The sequence below is a fragment of the Lucilia cuprina genome, chromosome 5 (assembly GCF_022045245.1).
Source record: "Lucilia cuprina isolate Lc7/37 chromosome 5, ASM2204524v1, whole genome shotgun sequence".
Taxonomy (NCBI): domain Eukaryota; kingdom Metazoa; phylum Arthropoda; class Insecta; order Diptera; family Calliphoridae; genus Lucilia; species Lucilia cuprina.
Window position 1 is genome coordinate 36061882 of NC_060953.1, and position 15279 is coordinate 36077160.

A 15279-nucleotide genomic window follows, 5' to 3' on the forward strand; every position below is an offset into this window, starting at 1 on the left:
AGAAACAGAAAAAAAATTGCAGCAAAGTTGCATGTTGTTTAAAGAGTGCATCTTACACATATACACTCACACTCTCACATACTAAATTGTACTTTGCTATTAAAAATATAAACAATACAAAAATTTATTTATTTATATTTACAAATTATATGCAGTAATAAGTAAGTAAGTAAGTAAGTGACTATGAGTGTGTAGTGTGAAATTGCTGTTGCAAGTCAACAAAACATTCACAAACTTATGAATGCAACTTAAGAATGTAATCGCCAGTATTATTTTGTATTCAGTTAAAGTTACATACTCAAACACCATGAATGAATGACTCTATGACAAATGACCTTGTAAAGTATTTAATGTTTAAGGAAGCGAAAGACAAACAATCAGATGGACGGAGGGACGGATATAAACATTTCTTTCTTTATTTCGGTTGAAGCAAAAACTAAAGGTGATTGAGTCAAGGTACTCTGGTAGTAAGTCAAACAGCTTGAGACAAATTATATAATATTTATGTAATAAGTTACATACTTAACTATATATGAAGAAACGTTTTCATACAAATAGTTTAACTTATAGTTAACATTTTACATGTGTAAATTGTGCTGAAAAAACGTGTAACAAGTTGCTAGTTACAAAATTTCAACAATGAATTTCGTCTGCAAAATTTTGTGTAAAGTTTATTATAAATTAACTAATTAGGTGTTGTTTTAAGTGTAATAAAATTGTACTCAAACTTTTTTAATTTCATACCTTATTACTTATCTTTTGTTAATTACTTTGTTTTATTAAGACTAAGTTCACTGAAGACTCAATTCTAAATACCTTTTGGATGACAATGATAGGTTACTGCGGAGATCATTTTACAACTTTTTTATACTAAGTATATCTTGTATTTTAATACACCGAAACATTTATTATCCTTAGACCCCTAAAATAAAATATATATATTATGGGAATTAATTCTGAGGCGGTAATTTCCGAATACTGTTTAAACATGTAATATATTAAACAGTTTACGTAATTCGGCAGTTCGCGGGAATAGTCCGGTGTTTTACTTACTACTTAAGGTTTATATAAGCTGCCGACTGCCCAAGAGACTAAAATGTCCTAGAAAGTAAATAGTCATTCTATTGTTTACAAGGAGACAATCAGATAGCTAACTCAGTGGAATCAATACATAACTGAGAAACTCTTCAGTTTTTTAAGTGTCCACTTTTTAGATTACTTGTAAACAAGGAGACGAAGTTTTTAATTTTCCAGTGGCCATTTTCATCCATAGGGTGAGCATTTTAGACGACTCACCATCGACTGAGTTCTACATCGAGGTGGGTTCTACTGGTCCATGTACAAGCACGTTGCTCAACAACTCGAGCTATCTTATCTCTAACCACTGTTGCTTCTACCGATATGCAAAAACATCACTTCCGTTTACAACTGCGGCCTCTGCACCAAAAGACATTATAGATAGGTGAGCTTTTTAGAAGATTCACCACCGACTTTTGAGTTTCCTACAAGCAGGTAGGACTCGAACTATCTTATCTCTCACCATTGCTACTTTTTTCGAGATGCAAAAACATCACTTCCTTTAATAACTACGGCCCTGCACCTAAAGACGTTTCAGGTAGACGGAAATATTGATAATAAACCGATAAACAATAACCGGATACATGTTCTTACTCAAAAGGAACACACTGTCGTAAATCTGCTTTGAACAGAAAAATTCAATAGTATCACTTTTATAAGATACCTTAGATCTAATACCATTCAATCCAGCATAATTCCCAGTCATCCAACACACTCATTGAGGAAAACAACCGACATACTCACTCTAGGTATAGGGATGAGAAAGGCCAACATATCCATCCCGTATCATATACACTTGACATCAACTCATTTCCAGCGCTTAGTCACACAGTCACTGCTCTGAGGCATATCTCAGCAACAACACCGAACTTATTTAGAATTATAGACTTTATCATGTATCAATCTTTAAACCAATATTCCCTTCTCGCGAATTAAGCCACCATATCAACCGGAAGTGATCTCTACAACGTCTCAAACTCTTCGTTATGATATACCGTGGTTCTCTGGTTCGACCCCATGTCAAATCATTTTAAGGTAAGTCCGAAGATGTATTTGGTCATCACCAGCACCTCCTTTTCCCGGGATTACAATAACACTAAGATAAGGTAAAATCGTCAACATACCCTTAGGGAAATGACAAGAAAAAGGGACAGTAAAGTGATGACTACCTTTGGTGACGAAAAACGAATTAGGTCCAAACAGATGATTATTCATTAGTGGTAATGACTTCTGTCGTAACTCAAGTCTGAGTTTGGGCTTTCAACAGTTTAACATCTCGTTCACACTGGTGTAATATATTAATTTATATAACAGTGCTTACCACACCAAAGTACGTTTGGATACGTTTTACAGGTGTCCCTGATGGAGTCGATGCAAACTCATACTTTATACTGTTGAATATAAACATTTAATAGAGGATTAACAATAGAAAACTAATTTTAAATCCGTGTGTTTGGAGTCTTCAGCTTCCTTGATGAAAATATAGATAAACTATGACTTATATATGCCAACGAAATGTTAGAGATATCCAAAGTATATGCCCTGTTCGTATCTATAGCACCACATATACATAGGGTCCCAAAGTAATGTAGGACGAAAGTCTGTTACCAAGACTTGTCTTTATTGTTGTATAAGATTTCAACATTGTCACTTATTTACGTTTGAGGCGAAGCTGCCCAAAATTTCCCGATGGAATCTGTTATATTGGCTGTGACCTTATAAGTGGCGACGAATCGACCGATCTCGATCACTCAATGTCCTCTCTGCTGCTCTAATTAGAATATAGGAAAGGTCAACGAACAACAGGCATTACATGGTCATGTCAGCATGGTCATGTCAGCATTATTGTTGGGTAAGTGGGAAGTGATAATGATTTGATCTTTGCAGTTCTAAACTATTATTGAAACAACTGATATTCCAAGGTTATACATATTCTAATGTTTAACTTATTAAAATGTCTCTGAAGCATTTTCATTATTTAGATCCGCATTCTCGTTTACAATATTTCCCATGGTTATAAAAGAGTAATGCGAAGGTATGCTACTGTTTGGTAAGCGGAAAAATTTTCACCATAGTTCCGCATACAAACTAAAGAACGCTTTTTTCATTACAAATTTCCAAACATAAAAGGAAATGTATAGACAGACACCTTACGTGGAAAGTGACAACTTAAATATGTAAGTGCATGTTCTTAAGTGCTTCAACATACAAGCAAAAATAACACACTTTAAACGATTTACTAATTGTTATTGATCAAAAATTAGCTGACATTTTATCAGGAACGACTGTAATTAATATTAAGCTTATATGAAAATTACTTATTACTATAAATTGCAAAATAGTCAAGAAATTCTACACATATATTTGTATATGCCACAATTAGTTGCATAAAGGTTTCACTAACAAACTTAAGTTGGAAATAAGTAGATCACGTTTTTTCAAAACCTTATATGATTGTATATAACTTAAGTGAATAATTCTCACACTTAAGAAATGATCCAACAAAATAAAACATTTTTAAAATCTCCTCATGCCCACCACTTGAAGTTGAACAAATCTAAATATCATCGCCATTTAAGCCTAAATAATTTATAACAATGTTCATAAATGTTTACTTTGTTTTGAGTTTTCTTTTTTGCCAGTTTAAAAGACAATTAATTGCAAAACTAATTATTTTAGTGTTAAAAATCTTTTCATAGAAAAGAATCATCATCAATAAACATCAACACCACTTTATCAAAACATTTCGCTCTCTTTCGTTAAAACCATAACAACAAACATAAATGATAACAACAACAACAACAAAAAAATAGTTTTATCAGTTTTGAAAATCATCATTGTCATCGTCATCATCAGCTACAATCATTATCTGGGAATGAATAGCCAAGAAGTATCATCATGTTTAGAAGTTGCAGCAGCAGCAACAGCATCGTCATCATCATCGTGGCATATTATTGGTCTTAAGAGAATCAACATTTAACATCATTCACATACCAGCAACAACAATAACAACAACTATTCAAAAACAACAACAACACATTGAATACTACATTGATCAACTTCAACAAAAATGTCGTCGAGTGCATCATGTCCGATGTTGCGATAACGACAATAAATAATCTTTTTCTTTCAATGCTTTTTCGATGAATGAATGTATGAATGATTTACGATGTTTTAAAAGCGACTAAAAAAAGAAGAAAAAAAACACCAACAAACCAAACAGCAACAACAACATATATAAACAATTTTTGCCTTAAATAATTTATTGAAAAATGAAATATTGCTGGCTGCTGCTGCTACAACAGCTACGGTAACAAAATAATATTTATTTTCATACTACAGTATTAATAAAGAACGAAAAAAAAGTAATGAAATTACTAAAGCATACAAGAGAGTTAGAGCCAGCATATTAAAATAACAACAAGTGACAAAAAACATTTCATCATACACATATACATAAGTGTATGCTACACACACATATACAGTTGAAGTTAGTTCTCCAAACTACTAGTTTTTTACATAGAACCCAGAAAGCTCTTTGGATTGCTGTAACTTATGCTTTGATATTTACCCAGAACTTATTGGGAGAAATAAAACCATTACAAGATGTTTTAATTGGAAGCCGTTTTTACTTATATCCTAAATGATATATTCACTTCAGTGCATAACAAAGACTTAGACCTTGAATGTTTCATTTATCACTCGATTCATTTTAGTAAAACATATTTTGTATACGATTTTAAAAGATACTTGGGAAAGTTAGGTTAGTATTCATTTGGTCCCGCATATTTATCCCTTTACGATACCTAACAGCTCTCGAATTCTATCCAAACCACACCTATATTAGTTTTGCAATATAGAGTGGATGATACTTTTATCTTCATATTGTCAGCTTCTGCAGAAGTCATTACTTGGTAAGTTTAGTCGTATAGTATGAAGTTCAAATGTCCATTTACCATTGTTGTGGTGTTGGAAAGTCGATCAAGCCTCGATAAACTGCAAGCTCATACAATTCAATGTTGTATAAACACTTCATAAAGCCCTTAGGGCTGCCTAGCTAATGGCATACAGTCGAATATCAATATTATATCCCAAAATAAAACGAAGTACCACTTCCAAAAGAATAACTTCTATAGATAACAGTTTAGATAAAAGAACGCTACATTGATTTGAAGAAACCTCCTTCAATGTTTATTCGACGAGTAAAGAAATACTAGAGTAAACGAGTAATTGTTAATAGTGATGCACGAATGCTTCCTTAAAATTTTGGCATGGCTATCTTTTTGTAAGACCTGCAAGAGGAAACGAAGGTCCTCCCAGTCAAGAAACATAATGTCATGTTGACCAAACAGTCATCAGAGGAGTCATCCCAATTTTAACAGGAAGGATCATCGTATATACGAGGAAAACATATGCAGATATGTGCAGGATCCACAGTATCTGTCCTCGTATTTGGCAGCTTTGCACGACATTCATAGAAACGCCATAAATTCCGCGGTCGTCCATAGCAGACACAGAAGAAAACCTGCCGCGGAGAACAAGAGTAGTTCTGACACAACTAAGATCGGGATGAAGCAACAGGCTCAATACCTACTGGTCGCGTATAGACCGTGCCGTCCCCAACGAATGTCCTGCATCTGGTCAGGGACCTCATGACACCCACCACATATTCAACTGCTCAGCCAACCCTACTTCACTCTGTCCATTGGATTTATGGACACATCCAGTTGAAGTAGCCCAATTTTTAGGCCTGGACATTGATATACAACTCCCAATTAGATAATTGTATATTTTTAGATGTTACAACAACAACGAAAACATCGTCATATAACATTTCCCTTACGATACACAGTCTTAACTTCCATGAGTTGCGGTTTAAAAAATACTTTGACATCGACCATCTTACAAAATTTTGATGAATTCGACTTCAAAACATATATTGGAGTTATTGAAGATGAAATCGATGCCCTATTATTGCCCTATTTAACAAAGCCGCAGCGCTGATTTAAGCTTTGACAGTAGGTCCTCAATAAGTAGCGACTATTCTGCTAAACCCTTAAACCAATTATACCGTCTTCTTTATGGATGATTCCGAATATATTCTTATATAAATTCATACCATAGATCTATAATCAGATGCCGATATCGAAAGTTCACAAACTTTTCGCATGCCGATATAAAACTCCAATAAACTTCTGCTTATGCTCAATTACCCTCTCCCTTGTGTAAGTATATACATTTGAAATAGTTTCAAATTATTCGGTTTCAAGAGCAAAGAGAATGTTTGTTAAAGGACTGATGTATGGTAAACTCTATAATTCGGATAAGCCAAGATAACAGAGTGTATTTGATACGTGATGGATGCGGCTCATTTGATGAATTCGTGTTTAGGTTTACCGATTACGTCTCTAGGTGGCGTTGTCGAACCAACAAGGGGCACAACCGATCTAAGTGTTTGTAAATTAGAGCAGCTTAATATTGAGATTACATAGCACGAGTGATAGGGTAGGAAAATTCTGCTGACGCTATGTTGGCACACCAACACTGTAGCTTTTTATTTATCTTCATTAAATATGCACTTGTAAATTTGCTCTCAACCAATTTTGCTATAATGGGCTTAGTATATCAACCCCACTCAGTAAATGATAACAACACTAAATAACTTAAGAAAACTTTGAACACCAATGTTTACTGGGTAACAAGCGAACGAATAAACGCATAAAAATATTCAAGTATTCCGAATAAATGAAATAGTATAACATCATATGGATTGGAACTCAATCATAACCAAAACTCATTGATTTAATAAAAATGATCAACGAACACACAAACCACAATTGAAATGACAAAAACTAAATAAAAAAAAATACATATGAAACAAATACAAGTTGCCTAAATTGGTAGAAAGGAGGACGCCTTTGTGGCAGCAGCAGCAGAAAACAAACAAACGTACAAGTGAAATACAAAAACACACACAATCGTACCACAGAACTTTTTATCATTCCATTACTCGTTATGCATTTGAAAAATGTCAATGTAAATTCCCATCACATGCTACAAAGCAATGAGACGTGATTCCCTCCTTTTAGTTTTTTTTTTTGTTAACTCTACACACTACGAATATGAACATGAATATATTGTTTTTTATTTAGAATTATTTTTTTTCCTCAATGCCATACAATCGTGTGATATAAATCGATCGTATTCTCACTCTCATAGTTGGCATGTTTCATAAGGAGCCAACACAATCATGGATACAACCTCTACCACCACCACCATCACTACCATCACCTCTTACGAGGAGTGTTTCACTTAATTCTCCACACTCATAAAGTTTTTAAACGTAACAGGAAACAGATCAACACAATACACTCTGACTTTTAAGTATATTTTGTTGTCCAATGATGCCCACTCTCAACAAACAGTCAGTCATTCAGTCAGTTAGTGGTACGTAGCACATGAAATAAACACACATACATACTGTAACACATGCCTACTGGACTGAAGTTGGACACAGGATCTTCCTCACACAACTTCTTTGACTACGTTTTTTTTTCTTCAACAGTACAACTGCTTTTAAGAAGCTATTTGTTATTCAATGCGTGTGCCTGTCAAAATATGCATGATGGAATTATGACAGATCATCATTATTGTGATGATATATGAGTAAAAATCTTGGGCTGCAAAAACAAAGCAACAACAAATAAATAAAAAAAAACAAATCAAATCACAAAAAAGGAAGCAAAAAAAGACATCTACTGGCAACAACAACAGCGAGAAAGAAATCTAAAGACAGTGACGACAATACTGTTGTCAGTCATATCGTCATATTTGTGATGTGTAGTTGACAAACAAGTTGGAAAAATATTTAATGAATTGGTCACCACATACTCCTCGTACTTGTGTATTAAATGTTTATTTAGTTATTCATTCCTAAAAAGGACGTCTGTTAGAGATGGAGACACTTGAGTTCCTCTTTAGCTACCACATTCAGTGTCATCACCATGCATTTTATACTGTGCGAAAAATTTAACTCTTTACGACGATTTAAACATTATTCTTAGACGCTTGTAATGTAATAAGTATTTGTTCAGTACATAATATCACATGTGACATATTAAATTCTAACATATATAATTGATTTCAAGATAAATACTTAAGTGTACTTGCGTTACTTGCATACATACATGCGTTTAATACATACATTTAGTCCTGCTTAGTGACGTTTCACATTTTTATGGGAGATGTTTAATATCTACTTACAATAGATACAAGCATTTTTGTAAAAATATGTATTTTCTGCAATGAGAGGCAATGCAACTTAAAGCTGTCTAGAAAAAATCAGTTTTCATATGTGAATATGAAAAATACCTTAAACTAAACTAGAACTGAACCAGAACTGAACTAGAACTGAACTAGAACTGAACTAGAACTGAACTAGAACTGAACTAGAACTGAACTAGAACTGAACTTGAACTGAACTAGAACTGAACTAGAACTGAAATGGAACTGAACTAGAACTGAACTAGAACTGAACTAGAACTGAACTAGAACTGAACTAGAACTGAACTAGAACTGAACTAGAACTGAACTAGAACTGAACTAGAACTGAACTAGAACTAAACTAGAACTGAACTAGAACTGAACTAGAACTGAACTAGAACTGAAATAAAACTGAAATAAAACTGAACTAGAACTGAACTAGAACTGAACTAGAAATGAACTATAATTGAACTAGAACTGAACTAGAACTGAACTAGAACTGAACTAGAACTGGACTAGAACTGAACTAGAACTAGAACTGAACTGAACTAGAACTGAACTAGAACTGAACTAGAACTGAACTAGAACTAAACTAAAACTTAATTAGAACTGAACTAGAACTAAACTGGAACAGAACTAGAACAGAACTAGAACTGAACTAGAACTGAACTAGAACTGAACTAGAACTGAACTAGAACTGAACTAGAACTGAACTAGAACTGAACTAGAACTGAACTAGAACTGAACTAGAACTGAACTAGAACTGAACTAGAACTGAACTAGAACTGAACTAGAACTGAACTAGAACTGAACTAGAACTGAACTAGAACTGAACTAGAACTGAACTAGAACTGAACTAGAACTGAACTGAAACTTAACTAGAACTTAACTAGAACTTAACTAGAACTAAACTAGAACTAAACTAGAACTAAACAAGAACAGAACTGGAACAGAACTAGGACAGAACTGAACTAGAACTGGATATTACTAAACAAAAATGGAAATAGAACTGAACTAGATCTTTGATCCACTCAACTTAGAAAAAAGAGATTTCTTTCCATCAAAAACATTTTTTTTTTGCTAATGAGAAGTACTTATTTTATACATTACTTTGTAATGACCACTTATCAACAGTATTACTATCTGGATCCTCTCCATCAAACATGCATATGTATCAGCTGTTAAAGGTATTTAGTTTATTTCTATGCCAGTGATAACTCTCACACACTTATGCATATGTACATAGGTATGTACCTAAAATATGAACCATATTCTTTTTTAGTATTTTACACAACAAAAGATCACCTTATTGAAGTTTTTTTTAGATGGTTCTAGTTTATAAATAGAAGGCAAATTTGGCAGATATTACACTTGTTATATTCAACATCAAAAGAGATGTCGTTTTCACATTTCCTTTGTAACTCTTCGAAATATTGCCTATATTTTGGATCCTTATTAAATTCTACATCCGATTGTGTGGAACAAAACTAGAGAAGTTATAGAGCTAAAATTTTGTGCGAATACTATACTATACATCTAGCCTCCCAGAATACAGCTTAAGCAGTCATAAATATGTTTCTTACTCAAGTGAGTATTATGTATCAAAAATCATTGAATAACGTATGGCGGTCACAGGTCCAAAATTGACCCCACCCCTAATAACAAATGAATTAAAATAGCAATATATCAATGAAATTATTAATAAACAAATTTTATAGGAACCAAAATCTCCCTTCCAATTTTTATAAGAATATAAACTTATAACTCACTAATTGATCCATTCCCACACATAAAGTCCACTTCAGAAAATTACATTAACGGTGATTAAAGTCTTATAAATATGAGAAAAGCAACTAAAGTTTAAAATGAACCAACATTTTAATATTTTAAAAGGATGAGTTCATAAATTCCCCCACACCATACAAGGCCCTATCCATAAAATTATCAGCAATTATACAGTGTAATTATACCAAATTAATGCCTAAACGTGATATTACTAAGAGACAAGAGAGTCCTAGTTCTATCTGTTGTCAGTATTGGTCAGCAGTCTCGATATTCTACGGGTCGTGATATTTGAGCATCTGAATTCCGTCTCACTCAAAGCCTATACATCTATAAAATATTGAGAGGGTCATCAGGGGTGTGGAATATCCTTTTGTGTAAGTGTTAAGTCTAGGGACGACCCTTTGGCTCTCATGTCCTGAAACCCATATCAACCCAACGTAATGCTGTGTCAATTGTGCCAACAATTGAATACATTTAGACTAAATAACATTGGAGTTAAGAGCCTTTATGCAAGGCTGTCAATGCTGTATATGTATATTCGAATTATCGAAACCGTGTAAGTGCTAGGTAGTCGAAAAGACAATATTGGATTTTGTTTTTCGGAGAATATTTCCGATTTCCGTTTGGGCCAGGTTGAGACCGTGTAGCTGCCAGGTAGTCGAAAAGACAGTATTGGATTTAGTTTTTCTTCGGAATTGATGTAACATATGTACAACGTTCTTCAAATCTGGCTACTGTAACAATGGTTGTTGGGTTAACGTGGTAGTTCGCAGCACGCAAACTGTCAAGTAGAGTCAAAGAAACTCCTTTTTGACCGGAACACTACACTCCTCAGTCTATAGATGTGAGGAATCTGAGGATATCATTAAGTTTAGATTCGGATATCTCACCTACGTTTGATATGAAATAACTGCCAAAGAAGCGGTTTCTCTTTACAGACAGATCAGGGCATCGACAGAGGAGAAGCCGTTTCTTCCATTTCCCTGTATTTTTAACTGTGCAATCTGTGGAATCTGAGGATATCATTAAGTTTAGATTCAGATATCTCACCTACGTTTGATATGAAATAACTGCCAAAGAAGCGGTTTCTCTTTACAGACAGATCAGGGCATCCACAGAGGAGAAGCCGTTTCTTCCATTTCCCTGTATTTTCAACTGTGCAATGTGATCATCAAAGGGGAGCATAAGTCGACTTGAATGTCTGCCTATCACTAAGTGTCATGTTATTACTTATATCAGCCTCGATATGTCCCGCCTCCTTCGGTTTATAAGGTGTATTGTGCGTTTATACTGTAGAAAGTAACAATATATTGGTATCAAGAATATCCCAGAAAAAAATTAAACGAAGTACTTCCAAAAGAATACCATTTATCATAACTTCAAAATGTGCACTAAGTAAATTTTTTTACCGTCTGTAAATATAATGTTTATTGACTTCAAAAGAAGTTAAAAGAATCCAATTTTTTTATTGGTGGTATATTTTACACTGAAATCATTTAACCAATTTTATTTTGGAGTTCATTGATAAATGCGTGTAATTTATTTATGATCATGTTATTTGAGTGAAATTACTTGTATTCTATAATACTTCACTTTTTAATAACATAAAAACCACTTCCTGAGAATGACTTCCGAAGTAGTGAATTTAGAATCAAATAAAAAGCCTATGTTAAAATCATACCTTCATCAGGTCTTTTCAGTACTTCCATGAAGTAAATTCTAATTATGTTTCGCTTCTTTTGAAGTTCTTTTAATTTGCTGGGATATAATTGTTATTTTAATATTTTCATGGATCAATTGTGAAACATTATTATATATTATTAACATTTTATATGCCTAACATAAATATGACATATTTAGAAAAATTTTGATTAATTTGCCATAACAATTTCAGAAGTTTTTATTAATTCACATGAATGAGTTCAAAATTGTTTCATCCCACCAAATTTGGACCAAAATTTTCTAAAAAGATAGAGGCTAATAACCCTGAAAATTACCACAATTATAGTAATTTGTTTAGCATTTTCTAAATTTATGGAATGTATGATAGAATTTTATCATCAATATTAAGGAATCGGAAACTCTTGATGTTCTGGGCAAGAAAATTCAGTTTAATATTTGCTGGACTAAACACAGTTTTCAAGTGTCGAAAGAAGCATTTAAGTACTTCACTCCATCTTATCTTCTTAAAATTTACACCACTTATATCCGACCATAAATGGAATACAACTTTCATATATGAGCCGGACCTTTGAAGTCTGTTTTGGGGCTACTCGACCGGTTACAGGAGAGGGCGAAGATACTTATCGATGACTGTAGGATATCCAACTTTATTGATTCACTGCTGCACTATCCCAACGTGGGATGTATTTGACTGTTTTATGTGTTCTTCTGAAATTAGAGAACTTATTCCCGATTCCGTATATTCTTGCGTAAAACACTGCACAGCCTTTTCGATATAGAACATTTAAATCAAATGTCCATTAACACTATTTCCTCCTTCCCACAACTTATTTTCCTAGTTTCAACACAATGCATAAGTAGGATGATACCCCTACACCCCCTCCCCCCTGAGTACTGGTCCAATAAAAAACAAGTATGAATGTATAGTCGGGCGTAGCCGACCATATTATACCCTACACCAGTCAGTATGTATGTTAAAAATGGGGATTATTTAAAAAAAAGTATTTGGTTTGTTTTTTTAACTTTATTTCGGAATATTTTTACTTTTTTTGGTGAAAAAGAGATTTTTTTAAGTGGGCTCAAAGGGGAGAAGGGCAAAATATGGCCCTATGTGTATCATGGCCCTGTCTGTATCAGACGGACGGACAGCCGGACATAGAAAGTGATTCTAAGCCGATTGAATTTGTAGAATCAATATATTTCGGTGTTACAAACGTCAGCAGAAATACCCTTTCCACTGTAGTGGTGTAGGGTATCATACGTGCCAAATGTCAGTGTTCTAAATAACTTCGTTTAGGCATATTAAAGTTCTTAGTTATTTTGACAGTTTTAATCTTTTCAGAAAAATTGTTCTAAAACTATTTATTAACATTTTAATTACACTCACCTGATTTGCCGTCGGATATCCACAATCAATTTGATAGGATGCCATATTTTTCTTTTCAGTTTTTTTCCTTTAAAATGGCAACACTGTATATTTTTTTAAATATTCACAAAGTACATATTGTTGGGGGGATAAGTGCAATGTATTTTTTTATATTTCTTTACTCTCAAATATTATAATTTTTAAAGAACTTTTATAATTTTTGGGTTAAAAACTTTGACACTTTTTATTATGGTTGATTTTTCTTTTGTTGTTCTTTTTTTATATATTATTTATTGTAGTAAAATAAAACTGTCACTTTAAATTGACATAATAAATGTTTTGCATAAACATTTGACCAGAATGTGAAATAAACAAATGGAAAAAAAACGTTGACATTAAAATTTAATTTGTTTTTGCAATTTTTCAACAATAATTATGTATGTAGGGAAGAAGAGAGAGAGATAGCGAGAGAAAATGATAAATATGTATGTAAAAACAGATTAAGACGCTACAGACGACAACAAGTACGGCAACGGCAGACAACGTAAATGTAAATTATTTTAATAACTTGACACTTGTTTGACGTTTAAAAGGTCAATCCTAATGGTAGGAACGTGTATAAATAACGAAGGTATGTAGCACGTTTTTGGCGTTCTTTTTTTCTAAAAGTTTTATTTTTTTAAGACATGACAAGGTCAAGGATTTTGTAATTAAATTAATTTAAACAACAATTACACGTTTAGTATTTAAAAACGATTTTTTTCTTTTTAGAGTGAATTTTAAACCGACGGCTTTTGTTGTTGTTTGTATTTTTTTTTTTCGTTTTGTTGCCAATAAAATTTATATCAATCGTTGAGATGTATTCAAAATTACGTTATTTTTTCTAAGGCTCACTTTAAGTTTAACTTCCGGTATGTTTTTTCTGTTTCTCTAAAGGTGCAAAAGATTCTCATAGGAAGTCTGCTGTTCTTAGTAAATCCAATTTGATTCTTTTCAACGCCACTTAGCCCGAATCAAGTTAGTCCAATTGGAGTTTTATGTGAGAGCGTGTGTGTGTTTTTGTTGTTGCTTTTTTCTCGAATTTCTTGTTGTTGAAAACTCAAACTTGTTTTTTGCGTGCCTACTCTTGCTTAGATGCGCGCGATTTAACGCTCGAGCACAAACTAGTTGCAAGTTGTCGCAAGGTTGTAGCAACCAACAGCGCTAAACACACCATGCAACAGAAGAGTCAAACACTATACAACACAAAGAAAAGTAAATAAAACAGAAAAACAATTGAAAACAGAAAATAAAGACAAAAAGAAAAAAGTAATTTCACAATTGCGTTTTATATCTTGCTCCAACCAACTCATACTGGTAGGAATGTAAAAAAGAGCTAGCTATATGCTTACAATGTGTTGAACAGTTATTGTACTCGTTACTTTGCTACACAATGTTGTTGTTGCCTTTTAATTGTTTTTCTTTTTTGTTTTTGTTTAAGTTTTTTTTTTTGGTTTGAAGCAACGCCTTTGTGTGTTTGCTTTGAAACGTCCATGAGCTACTTTAGCGCCACCATGAAAAATCAACGTCAATTGTTGACATTAAACAAATCGTTACTCGTTAGTTTTTTTTTACAACTGCATAATAAAACGCATTTTCTTAGCTTCACTCTCAAACCCCTATATAGTTGTTTCTTTTTAGCTCAAACAAACTCTTACCCCAACTGAAAATTATAGTTATTTTGTAAATTTTTTTTAAAAAGTGCAACTGGAAGTCTTATAAAATTTCCCATAAAAGGGGAAATGTACTGCACTTTTGTTTTGATTTTTTTTAAAGGTGTGTTGGTAGGTTTTATTTTTCTTAATTTTTTTTTCAACTGTTCTAATTCCCTTTCCTTAGCAATAAGCTGTGCATGGGCCCATTATTCATTCTTATTTTCTCAACCAATTTTTAGCCGTTTTTTCGCTGTTTTATTTTGTTGATTTTATTTCTTTTTAATTTTTTAACACCTTCTTTTTATTGTAGATAACAGGCGTGGTTTCCATTGCAATTTTACTTTTTCTTTACCAAAATGTATATTTTTTTCCTTTGGTTGTTTAACAAAATCGTTTATTACCCTTTTGTTA

General features: G+C 33.1%; 1 protein-coding gene across 1 annotated transcript in view; it reads right to left on the bottom strand.

Annotated features, from left to right (window-relative positions):
- Positions 1-14383, bottom strand: part of LOC111685069 (homeobox protein caupolican-like) — a 118838-nt gene extending 104455 nt beyond the window's left edge. The window contains exon 1 of the mRNA XM_046952902.1: positions 13196-14383. Within this exon, the coding sequence (XP_046808858.1) occupies positions 13196-13240 (45 nt within the window). The 5' untranslated portion in view covers positions 13241-14383. The remainder of the gene's footprint in view (positions 1-13195) is intronic.
- Positions 14384-15279: the final 896 nt, after the last annotated feature.